Raw genomic sequence first — 13,242 nt, 5'->3', positions numbered from 1 at the left:
TGGGACCCGGGGCAAGTAAGGCTAGCAACCAGCTTCCCTGGTACTTTAAATATGATGCTGGCAACATTAAGAGCAAAATGCCTCGGACCTTTGGAGGTGACGGAGTCCCACCTCTAATTGACAAACCAGGGACTCATAAGATACGATTCGGCAAACGAATGGTAACGAGATGGGGAGCTATTAATATCAATAGGGGAAGAAGGTAGAGCTGGCACAGGCTGCAAGTAAGATGGGGTTGGACGGTTTAGCTGTTAGTGACATTCGGGTAACGGGTGAGAAAGAAGAGGAAGTGGGAGAATACAAGGTCTACCTGTCAGGAGTCAAAGCAGGAATAGCACAGTGGGGTGTAGGAAAGAAATGGAACCCAGCGTAGTTTGCATTAAGGTATGTAAACGAACGATTGATGTTGATAGATTTGACAGTGTCTAGCAAGAAAATTAGGATTGTGTCAGTATATTCGCATTGTGAAGGGACAGATCAAGATAAGATGGATAATTTCTATGACGCACTCAGTGATGTAGTTGTTAGAATAAAGGGCAAGGGCAGTGTTCTGCTCATGGGTGATTTTAATGCCAGGATTGTAAATCGAACAGAAGAGTATGAAAATGTTATGGATAAATTTGGAGAGGATATGGAGGCCAACAGGAACGGGAAACAACTCTTGGATTTCTGTGCCAGTATGGGCTTAGTAATCACAAACTCCTTTTTTAAACATAAGTTCACCGGTATACTTGGGAAGGCAGGGGAACCAGATCTGTCTTTGACTATATAATAACAGATCAGGAATTCAGGAAGGCTGTTAGGGACACACGTGTGTTCAGGGTATTCTTTGATGACACTGATCACTATTTAATCTGCAGTGAAATTGGTATTGTGAGGTCGAAAGTGCAGGAGGTCAGGTCCATATGTAGGTGGATAAGAGTGGAGAAACTTCAGGATAAGAAAATCAGGCACAAGTACATATCAGTGATTTCAGAAAGGTACCAGTTAGTTGAATATAGTCAATTACAGTCAATGGAAAAGAAATGGACAAGGTACAGGGACACAGTACTAGAAATGGCTAAAGAATGTTTTGGAACAGTAGTGTGTAAAGGTAGGATGAAGCAAACAGCTTGATGGAATGACACAGTCAAGGCAGCCTGTAAAAGGAAAAAGAAGGCGTACCAAAAATGGTTACATACTACAACTCAGGTAGACAGAGAAAGTTATGTTGAAGAAAGAAATAAAGCCAAACAGATAATTGCAGTATCCAAGAAGAAATCTTGGGAAGACTTTGGAAGCAGGTTGGAGACTTTGGGTCAAGCTGCTGGAAAACCATTCTGGAGTGTGATTAGCAGTCTTCGAAAGGCAGGTAAAAAGGAAATGACAAGTATTTTGGACAGGTCAGGAAAACTGCTGGTGAATCCTGTTGATGCCTTGGGCAGATGGAGGGAATATTTTGAATAGTTGCTCATTGTAGGTGAAAATACGATCAGTAATGTTTCAGATTTCGATGTACAATGGGATAGGAATGGTGATGGAAATAGGATCACATTTGAGGAAGTGGAGAAAATGATCAATAGATTGCAGTGCAATAAAGCGGCAGGGGTGGATGAAATTAAGTCGGAACTCATCAAATACAGTGAAATGTCAGGTCTTAAATGGCAACACAGGATAATTGAAATGGCGTGGGAGTCGGGACAAGTTCCATCAGACTGGACCAAAGCAGTAATCACACCAATCGTTAAACATGGAAACAGAAAAGATTGTACAATTACAGAGGCATCTCTGCGAAAAATCTTCTCAGGTATTGTTGAAAGGAAAGTGCGAGTATTAGTTGAGGACCAATTGGATGAAAATCAGTGTGGGTTTAGGCCTCTTAGAGGTTGTCAGAACTTGATCTTTAGCTTACGGCAAATAATGGAGAAGTGTTACGAGTGGAACAGGGAATTATATCTATGCTTTATAGATCTAGAAAAGGCATATGACCGGGTTCCTAGGAGGAAGTTATTGTCTGTTCTACGAGATTATGGAATAGGAGGCAAACTTTTGCAGGCAATTAAAGGTCTTTACATAGATAGTCAGGCAGCAGTTAGAGTTGACGGTAAATTGATTTCATGGTTCAGAGTAGTTTCAGGGGTAAGACAAGGCTGCAACCTGTCTTCACTGTTGTTCATATTATTTATGGATCATATGTTGAAAACAATAGACTGGCTGGGTGAGATTAAGATACGTGAACACAAAATAAGCCGTCTCGCATATGCGGATGACTTAGTTGTGATGCCAGATTCGTTTGAAAGATTGCAAAGTAATATTTCAGAGCTAGATCAGAAATGTAAGGACTATGGTATAAAGATTAGCATCTCCAAAACGAAAGTAATGTCAGTGGGAAAGAGATGTAAACGGATTGAGTTCCAAACAGGAGGAACAAAGTTAGAACAGGTGGACGGTTTCAAGTACTTAGGATGCATACTCTCACAGGATGGCAACATAGTGAAAGAACTGGAAGCGAGGCGTGGCAAAGCTAATGCAGTGAGCGCTCAGCTACGATCTACTCTCTTCTGCAAGAAGGAAGTCAGTACCAAGACTAAGTTATCTGTGCACCGTTCAAACTTTCGACCAACTTTGTTGTATGGGAGCGAAATCTGGGTGGATTAAGGTTACCTTATCAATAAGGTTGAGGTTACGGATATGAAAGTAGTTAGGATGACTGCAGGTACTAGTAGATGGGAACAATGGCAGGAGGTTGTCCACAATGAGGAAATCAAAGGAAAACTGGGAATGAACTCTACAGACGTAGCAGTCAGGGCGAACAGGCTTAGATGGTGGGGTCATGTTACACGCATGGGAGAAGCAAGGATACCCAGGAGACTTATGGGTTCAGCAGTAGAGGGTAGGAGGAGTCGGGGTAGACCAAGGAGAAGGTACCTGGACTCGGTTAAGAATGATTTTAAAGTAATAGTCTTAACATCAGAAGAGGCACCAATGTTAGCACTTAATAGGGGATCATGGAGGAGACTGAACGCTGAAAGGCATAATCAGTCTTAAATGATGATGATGATGATGATGATTTAGGTACAACGGACTAAAATTATTCAAAATATGATCCTTCAGCATCAACGCAGAGCTGCCAGCGCGTCTTCCACTGTTCATAGCGCATCTGGATGGCCTCGGGCGTCATGCTGTCAAGGGCTCTCGTCGAAGCCTGTAGGGTGGCTGTGGCAGTGTTGTCACGTAGAACTTGTCCAAAACTTCGGCGGCGGCCCGCGACGTGTGAGCGGGCGCGTTGTCGTGGTGAAGAATCCAATCGCCCTTAATCGCCGGGCGGACATGGCGAACTCGATCCCTCAAGCGACGGAGCACTCACACTGAGGAAAAGGTCATTGTTTAAAAGTTCCCGTACTCTCCCCACATTTTGATCCGTTCGGCTTGATAATGGCCTCCCAGAGCGGTCATCGTCTTCAACATTCCCGCGGCCATCTTTGAAAGGTTTGTGCCACATGGAAACCATTGCACAGGACATAGCTTTTGCCTTAAAGGCGTCTTGAATCATACCGAGAGTCTCCGTGGCGGTTTTGTTCAGTCGCACGCAAAACTTAATCTCATAACGCTGCTCCAAGCGCTGCTCCATTTCTGCCTCTCCCACGTTCCGACCGACGTCAATGACACAGACTCACGCTGCAAGAGATGCGCACTCTCCAGGTTTCCGGAGGCAACTGCCGCAGCGTCAGTTCGTTCCCTGAGACACCCCCAACCCGCCCCCCCCCCCCTACTACTTCCCGCACCCGGCGGAACCGGTCCGCGCGCTCCCCTACTCAGAGATGAATCAGTCTTGAAACTTTTGAATCACACCTTGTATAAATGCCGACCCCATAAGGGTACGGGAAAAGGCAAAAGGAAAAGGAAAAAAGGAAAGTTTCCTTCATGAAGACATATTTCTTTGCTCCTGCGAAGTGACAATACAGTGGGAACCGGCAACAGTAGACTCTCATTGGTGGACTATTGATGGGAGGAGTCCAGTCCACTCAGTATGTTATTCAGACTATACAGACCCCTGTCGCGTTTTCCGGATCATCCTCGCCGCATCAGCTCACCTTCTGCTCACTCCACACCTTAGCTGTGATAGTTAATTTGACCTAACAGGCATCCTCTCTCACCAGAAATGTAGAGAGATGTTTGTCTGCGGCTTTCAACAAAACGGTTGTGATACCATACAAAAGGACTCGGTGGAAGGCCTGTGTTGTTTCCTTGACTCTACAGTTGGCAGAAAGCTTCGCTGGTTTCAGCGACTTGGGACGCGAGCGTCACTTTGTGAGGACAGGTGTAGGCAGAGGCTCCACTCACCTGCCTGCGGGAGGTCCCCGGCGAGCAGCAGCAGCGTGCAGAGGCAGGTCAGCCCAGCACCGGACCTCCGGCCGGCGGCGGCGTTGGTAGCCCACATCCACGTGCAGCGCGCCACCCAGCCTGCGGCACACAATGCGAGGAGCGCTCGTAAATCACGTGGCGCCCAGTAGCCGAGCAGTATTTGTAACAGCGATCTTGGGATGTGATATATACTTGTATTTGTGTATCGTATACACTCTAACACAAAAGGAAAAAACAGAACGCACTGCGAAGGAATTATCCGAGCGAGACGGAAAACGGTAGCGTGGCGTACATGTACAGATAAACAAATGATTAATATCTGAGAAAAATGGGTGATTTATTCAAGAGAAAGAACTTCACAATTTGACTAAGACAATAGTGCGTTGGTCCACCTCTCCCCCCTTATGTAAACATTTATTCGGCTTGGCCTTGCATGATTGAATTGTTGGATACCCTCTTGAGGGAAACTGTGGCAAGTTCTTTCCAGCTGGTGCGTTGTTATTTTTGTTGTGGTCTTCAGCCCTGAGACTGGTTTGATGCAGCTCTCCATGCTACTCTATCCTGTGCAAGCCTCTTCATCTCCCAGTACCTACTGCAGACTACATCCTTCTGAATCTGCTTAGTGTATTCATCTCTTGGTCTCCCTCTACGATTTTTACCCTCCATGCTGCCCTCCAGTACTAAATTGATGATCCCTTGATGCCTCAGAACATGTCCTACCAACCGATCCCTTCTTCTAGTCAAGTTGTGTCACAAACTTCTCTTCTCACCAATCCTTTTCAACACTTCCTCATTAGTTATGTGATCTACCCTTCTAATCTTCAGCATTCTTCTGTAGCACCACATATCGAAAGCTTCTATTCTCTTCTTGTCCAAACTAGTTATTGTCCATGTTTCACTTCCATACATGGCTACACTCCATACAAATACTTTCAGAAACGACTTCCTGACACTTAGATCTATACTCGATGTTAACAAATTTCTCTTCTTCAGAAACACTTTCCTTGCCATTGCTAGTCTACATTTTATATCCTCTCTACTTCGACCATCGTCAGCTATTTTGCTCCCCAAATAGCAAAACTCCTTTACTACTTTAAGTGTTTCATTACCTAATCTAATTCCCTCAGCATCACCCGACTTAATTCGACTACATTCCATTATCCTCGTTTTGATTTTGTTGATGTTCATCTTATATCCTCCTTTCAAGTCACTGTCCATTCCGTTCAGCTGCTCTTCCAAGTCCTTTGCTGTCTCTGACAGAATTACAATGTCAACGGCGAACCTCATAGTTTTTATTTCTTCTCCATGGATTTTAATACCTACTCCGAACTTTTCTTTTGTTTCCTTCACTGCTTGCTCAATACACAGATTGAATAACATCGGGGATAGGCTACAATCCTGTCTCACTCCCTTCCCAACCACCGCTTCCCTTTCATGTCCCTTGACTTTTATAACTGCCATCTGCTTTCTATACAAATCGTAAATAGCCTTTCGGTCCCTGTATTTGACCCCTGCTACCTTCAGAATTTGAAAGAGAGTATTCCAGTCAGCATTGTCAAAAGCTTTCTCTGAGTCTACAAATGCTAGAAACGTAGGTTTGCCTTTTCTTAATGTAGCTTCTAAGATAAGTCGTAGGGTCAGTATTGCCTCATGTGTTTGTTCCAATATTTCTTCGGAATCTAAACTGATCTTCCCCGAGGTCGGCTTCTACCAGTTTTTCCATTCGTCTGTAAAGAATTCGTGTTAGTATTTTGCAGCCGTGACTTATTAAACTGATAGTTCGGTAATTTTCACATCTGTCAGCACCTGCTTTTTTTAGGATTGGAATTATTATATTCTTCTTGAAGTCTGAGGGTATTTCGCCTGTCTCATACATCTTGCTCACCAGATGGTAGAGTTTTGTCAGGATTGGCTCTCCCAAGGCTGTCAGTGGTTCTAATGGAATGTTGTCTACTCCCGGGGCATTGTTTTGACTCAGGTCTTTCAGTTCCCTGTCAAACTCTTCACGCACTATCATATCTCCCATTTCATCTTCATCTACATCCTCTTCTATTTCCATAATATTGTCCTCAAGTACATCGCCCTTGTATAGACCCTCTATATACTCCTTCCACCTTTCTGCTGTCCCTTCTTTGCTTAGATCTGGGTTTCCATCTGAGCTCTTGATATTCATACAAGTGGTTCTCTTCTCTCCACAGGTCTCTTTAATTTTCCTGTAGGCAGTACCTATCTTACCCCTAGAGATAAGCCTCTACATCCTTACATTTGTCCTCTAGCCATCCCTGCTTAGCCATTTTGCACTTCCGATTACTATCTCAGAAAAAATGGGTGATTTATTCAAGAGCAAGAACTTCGCTATTTGAGAAGCGAAGAACATTTATTCGGCTTGGCATTGCATGATTGAATTGTTGGATACCCTCTTGAGGGAAACTGTGGCAAGTTCTTTCCAACTGGTGCGGTAGATCGGCAAAATTGAGAGATGTTTGGAGGGCTCTGCCATAATACTTCAAATTTTCTCAACTATGGCGAGATCTGGTGACCTTGCTATCAAGGTAGGGTTTGGCAAACACGAAAGCAAGCAGTAGAAGCTCTCGACGTGTGTGAGAGAGAATTATCTTGCTAAAATGAAAGCCCATGATGCCTTGCCACGAAGGGCAACAAACAGAGCATAGAACATCGTCGACGTATCGCTGTGCTGCGAGGGTGCCGTGGATGACCACCTAAAGGGTCCTGATACGAAAATAAATTGCACCCAAACCATTACTCCGGGTATGGCGGGAGACAGAGAGGTTGGTATCCTAACACAGCCCGAGGTGTCTCCAGAAACTTCTTCAGATTGGAATCGCATGACTGGAACACAAACGCCTTCAGTGATGAGTCCTCCTTCGAAATGAACCCTAATGACCAGACACGATGCACTGGACAGAGACGGAATACTAACGTGACTATTGCCCACCATAAGGGCCAACAATCAAGAGTGATGTTGAGAGGTGGCGTTTCATTTCATATCAGGATCCTGTAGCGTCGCAAGTTGTTCCGAGCTGTTTTAGGATAGCTTGCTGCATGTAGCTTCGAGGACTAACATCTAGCGGCCTAACAGAGAGACCCATGAGCATCTGTCACTGCCTGTCGTGGGAAAGCTATTCAAGGTTTCTTACTGAACGCGTACATTCACCAGCTATAAGAACCTAAATAAATTACAATATATATTATTCAATCATTTTCAAAATCGGTACACTACCTTTTGTTATTCAGGAGAAGACTGTATAAAAATTTCAGCATTGTAACTATCATAGTTTCGGAGATAAAAAAATTACTAAAAAGTAAAAAACCAACACTTAGGGAACTAAATTCAGTTAGAAAACAGGGTAGTTTATCTTTTGGTATAATTGGAAAACACAAACCGAACTCTCAGTGTGCAGAAATAATTAACTGAGATTTTTATATTAAAACATAAATTATTTTTCGTTTTCGTAATATAAAAATCAGACAAAGTTATTATTTGTGTCTAATACGGTTGTGGGAATAAATGTGAGTAAATGAGAGTGTGTTTGTGGGACATTCGTTCAATTTCAGTGTTGGATTATATACCATCTTAAGTAACCAGCAAGAGTTATACAAGCCTGTCGTGGGAAAATGATCCTAGAGGATTTACTCACTTTGCTGATGACGTATGTCTAGGTGTGATTGCTATTGTAACAGAGCAGCCAGAAAGTCAGCTGGAATGAAATATGTATCTAAAGAATATTATTAGAATTATTGCATTTTCGTTTTCGTTTATTAAACATTACTTTAATATTTGCACGTCAGATAGGCGCAAATGCGTCTGTGTGTAAGGATTGGTGCAGGTCAGTTTTGGTGCGAGTATGATCATGAGTGAGAATTCTGATTGGTAACGAGTATGGGAGCCAATCAGAATTGAGACGATTCCCGCTCGTTACCTAATAGTTATACTGGGAGTGAGGCTGGAAAAAGGAGTCGCTCGCTAGCTTTGAACGCGGACGGTCATGTTACTAGTGACAGTAAAAATAATGTGTAAAATGAAAAAAATAATTGGCCTCTCGCATCCAGATTGAGTGGCCGTAATAGCAGTTGCATTTACGGACAGTTTTGAGAAGTTTGGAAGTTTTGGGATTGTTTTGCAGGAATGATATTCGCGTGTGAAAATTCTGCCTTCGTGGTATCTGCGTGGCATGTTTCAGTATTCAACCACTGAGCATTTTTGGCGAGCAGTTTCTTTTTCTAGAAATCCACAAGAAGGACCGAGTGTAATAACTCATGTTAGTGGTGGAATTAATGACTGTGAGTGCGTGGTTTAATTCTGGTCGGGTTCGGACAGATTTCTGGCTGCTGTGCGTGTGAAATGTGTGTATGAGTTGTGAACTGGAAGAAGATAGCCAATAGTTTAAATGTGGACTGAATAGTACACAAATAAACATTTTGTGTGGAAATTTCGGACATTATTTTCCAGAAGCCAATCCATTTTCTTACTTCCCTATAAAATTGAATGTCAGTTTTTTCTGCACATCTTTCTTTCATAACTACAGTTGCGCGCCCTCAGTAACTGTAGATATTAGATAGCGTTTTTCGTCAGTGCTGCTTTCACATGATCATGTAAGTATCTACGTTACCGAGTGAAGGGACATTGAGCAGACGCCGTTCTGAGGTAGGTGAATTTTGATTTGCAGCCTGCTCAGACAAAAACAAACCCCACCCCGCCGCAACCCTTTAGTTTGTCATCCGCGGCACCCTTACAGCACAGTGGTACGTCGGCGATATTCCACGTTCCGTTTTGTAGCCCTTCATGACAAGCAGTCCTGGGGTTACATTTCAATAAGATATCGCCCTCTCGCTCACGGCGAGAGCTGCTACCGCTCGCCTTGTTGCTTACCAAACCCCACTTTGTCCAATAAGGTCGCCGGATCTCTTCCTGGTTGAGAACGTTTGGAGCGTTATGAGCAGCCCCTCCAACCGTCTCGGAATTTTGACGATCTAACGCGCCAGTTGGAAAGAATTTGGCACAATGTCTTACGAGAGGGCATCCAACAAATTGGGTCAGTCAGTCTCAATCCGAATAAATATTTACTTTGGGGCCATAGGTGGGCCAACGTGTTATTGACATGCTCAATTTGTGAAGTTCTTTTCCTTGAATGAATCAAAGTTTCCTGAATTTGAAATTTTTGTTACTTGTTTCTCTGTTTATGTACAGCACATCAACCAATATGCGCCCCATTCGGATAATTCCTTCGTGTTGCACCAGCTCTTAGTTTTTTAGTGTAATAACTGTCCTCCTTCATATACGAGGGCAGTTCAATAAGTAATGCAAGACTTTTTTTCTCGGCCAATTTTGGTTGAAAAAACCGGAAATTTCTTGTGGAATATTTTCAAACATTCCCGCTTCGTCTCGTATAGTTTCATTGACTTCCGACAGGTGGCAGCGCTGTACGGAGCTGTTAAAATGACGTCTGTAACGGATATGCGTTGCAAACAACGGGCAGTGATCGAGTTTCTTTTGGCGGAAAACCAGGGCATATCAGATATTCATAGGCGCTTGCAGAATGTCTACGGTGATCTGGCAGTGGACAAAAGCACGGTGAGTCGTTGGGCAAAGCGTGTGTCATCATCGCCGCTAGGTCAAGCAAGACTGTCTGATCTCCCGCGTGCGGGCCGGCCGTGCACAGCTGTGACTCCTGCAATGGCGGAGCGTGCGAACACACTCGTTCGAGATGATCGACGGATCACCATCAAACAACTCAGTGCTCAACTTGACATCTCTGTTGGTAGTGCTGTCACAATTGTTCACCAGTTGGGATATTCAAAGGTTTGTTCCCGATGGGTCCCTCGTTGTCTAACCGAACACCATAAAGAGCAAAGGAGAACCATCTGTGCGGAATTGCTTGCTCGTCATGTGGCTGAGGGTGACAATTTCTTGTCAAAGATTGTTACAGGCGATGAAACATGGGTTCATCACTTCGAACCTGAAACAAAACGGCAATCAATGGAGTGGCGCCACACCCACTCCCCTACCAAGAAAAAGTTTAAAGCCATACCCTCAGCCGGTAAAGTCATGTTTACAGTCTTCTGGGACGCTGAAGGGGTTATTCTGATCGATGTCCTTCCCCATGGTCAAACGATCAACTCTGAAGTGTATTGTGCTACTTTTCGGAAATTGAAGAAACGACTTCAGCGTGTTTGTAGGCACAAAAATCTGAACGAACTTCTCCTTCTTCATGACAACGCAAGACCTCACACAAGTCTTCGCACCCGAGAGGAGCTCACAAAACTTCAGTGGACTGTTCTTCCTCATGCACCCTACAGCCCCGATCTCGCACCGTCGGATTTCCATATGTTTGGCCCAATGAAGGACGCAATCCGTGGGAGGCACTACGCGGATGATGAAGAAGTTATTGATGCAGTACGACGTTGGCTCCGACATCGACCAGTGGAATGGTACCGTGCAGGCATACAGGCCCTCATTTCAAGGTGGCGTAAGGCCGTAGCATTGAATGGAGATTACGTTGAAAAATAGTGTTGTGTAGCTAAAAGATTGGGGAATAACCTGGTGTATTTAAATGCTGAATAAAACAACCCCTGTTTCAGAAAAAAAATGTGTTGCATTACTTATTGAACTGCCCTCGTAGATCAATAACGCTAACATGCGTCCGTTGCAAGACTCTGTAACGTATTCTAACAACAAATGTTAGGCGTTCCTGGAGGAAAATAAGCATTTCTCAAAACATGATGACGAACTGAGAAAAAACACACTTTATTCATACACATCTTTCAAATGCTAGATGATGTTAGTTTATGACTTTCCAGTTTTCGAAAGGTTGTAAGCGTATTTTCATATCGTTGGTTTAGTTGTGGAGTATCTTTGCGGGCAGCCGCGTCTGTAGTGAGTCAAGCGCGGGACACGGAACTGTTGCGTTGTGTAGTGCGTAGCTCTGCACGTGAGAGGCTTTTTTTTAGTATTCAGGTTGAAGTGTTGCTACAAGTGCTATTATAGTAAAGCGATGACATATGGAAATAGTTCAGAGGAAAGTGCGTCAAGAAGTAATTGAAAATAAGCAGTGGCGTTAATAACGTATTTATGTATCCTCTCGTTGCGTGTCGCATAGCATCTATCGGCCGCACCGTGTTCGGTCTCCAAGAATGAACAAATGTGAATCAGTAATACTACTTACCACAAAAGAGTGCAAACAAGTGCCAGTGTCTTGTAGCGAGCGTGAGAACGTGCGTTCGATCATCGCGTTCCGCATCATCAACAATCACTCGCGCCGCGACGGTTGCGCGCACGCTCGTGCAAGTGAGAACTGAGAACTGAAAAATTAACTTTACGAACAGTATGAGATTTTCACTCTGCAGCGGAGTGTGCGCTGATATGAAACTTCCTGGCAGATTAAAACTGTGTGCCCGACTGAGACTCGAACTCGGGACCTTTGCCTTTCGCGGGCAAGTGCTCTACCAACTGAGCTACCGAAGCACGACTCACGCCCGGTACTCAACAGCTTTACTTCTGCCAGTATCTCGTCTCCTACCTTCCAAACTTTACAGAAGCTCTCCTGCGAACCTTGCGGAACTAGCACTCCTGAAAGAAAGGATATTGCGGAGACATGGCTTAGCCACAGCCTGGGGGATGTTTCCAGAATGAGATTTTCACTCTGCAGCGGAGTGTGCGCTGATATGAAACTTCCTGGCAGATTAAAACTGTGTGCCCGACCGAGACTCGAAGTCGGGACCTTTGCCTTTCGCGGGCAAGTGCTCTACCAACTGAGCTACCGAAGCACGACTCACGCCCGGTACTCAACAGCTTTACTTCTGCCAGTACCTCGTCTCCTACCTTCCAAACTTTACAGAAGCTCTCCCCCAGGCTGTGGCTAAGCCATGTCTCCGCAATATCCTTTCTTTCAGGAGTGCTAGTTCTGCAAGGTTCGCAGGAGAGCTTCTGTAAAGTTTGGAAGGTAGGAGACGAGGTACTGGCAGAAGTAAAGCTGTTGAGTACCGGGCGTGAGTCGTGCTTCGGTAGCTCAGTTGGTAGAGCACTTGCCCGCGAAAGGCAAAGGTCCCGAGTTCGAGTCTCGGTAGGGCACACAGTTTTAATCTGCCAGGAAGTTTTACGAACAGTTTTATATCATTACTAGTGACAAGGAAGACTATTACCAGATATCTGTATGTGTGACGAGAGTAAGAACTTTCGTTCGATCATTCGGCTTCCGCTTCATCAACAATCACCCGCGTCGTGTCGGTTACGCGTACGCTCGTCTGAATTATATTTTTGGACTGGCAATCATCAAGATTGTTAGTTGGGATAAACATTTACGATTTAGAGTGTAAACAGTGCAACCTGTGGTTTCCATATAGTCTCAGAATATAGATGTCCATACAAGACATAGGATAGTGTTGTGTTTAAACGTTGAGTGGCTCCCCTAAACCCGCTTGCATTTTTTCGATAGATACTTTCAGGCAAGCCAACAGCCAGCTGTGGAGCAGAACAATACGACCGCCGCGGGATTACCAGGTACGTGGTGTGGACAGGGCGCACGGTCACGAAACAAGAAGTCAGTATAAGGTACCCACCCCACCCATTCGTACTCCCGGGCGTGTTACAAGGTGTCACCTGTTAATCAAGATATGATCGTGTGGAGCCTCTATGTAAATATACGACTACCTGCGAAATTTTTCACTGGTGGAAATCAGTAGTTTATACCGGACGGTGAATGTTGTACAGAAAATAAAGTAGCATCCGATATGCTCCAAGAAAGAGTGGTAAGATCCGTCATGCTTTACATGTAAATAAACGATTTGTCGCGTAGGATAACGAGCGCTATAAGATTTTTCAGAATTAGATTCTTTAATTTTATCAAATGACGATCGTTTTCGGTCCACAGTGACCGTCTT

At 44.3% G+C, this 13,242-nt stretch overlaps 1 protein-coding gene across 1 annotated transcript in view; it reads right to left on the bottom strand.

The window, feature by feature from the left end:
* The window catches only part of LOC126484440 (opioid-binding protein/cell adhesion molecule-like), a 281,743-nt gene that overhangs the window by 98,656 nt on the left and 169,845 nt on the right, over positions 1 to 13,242 (bottom strand). The window contains exon 2 of the mRNA XM_050107959.1: positions 4,324 to 4,443. Within this exon, the coding sequence (XP_049963916.1) occupies positions 4,324 to 4,443 (120 nt within the window). The remainder of the gene's footprint in view (positions 1 to 4,323; positions 4,444 to 13,242) is intronic.

Source organism: Schistocerca serialis, chromosome 6 (assembly GCF_023864345.2).
Source record: "Schistocerca serialis cubense isolate TAMUIC-IGC-003099 chromosome 6, iqSchSeri2.2, whole genome shotgun sequence".
NCBI classification, from domain to species: Eukaryota; Metazoa; Arthropoda; class Insecta; order Orthoptera; family Acrididae; genus Schistocerca; species Schistocerca serialis.
This window is presented reverse-complemented; position numbering and strand designations above follow the sequence as displayed.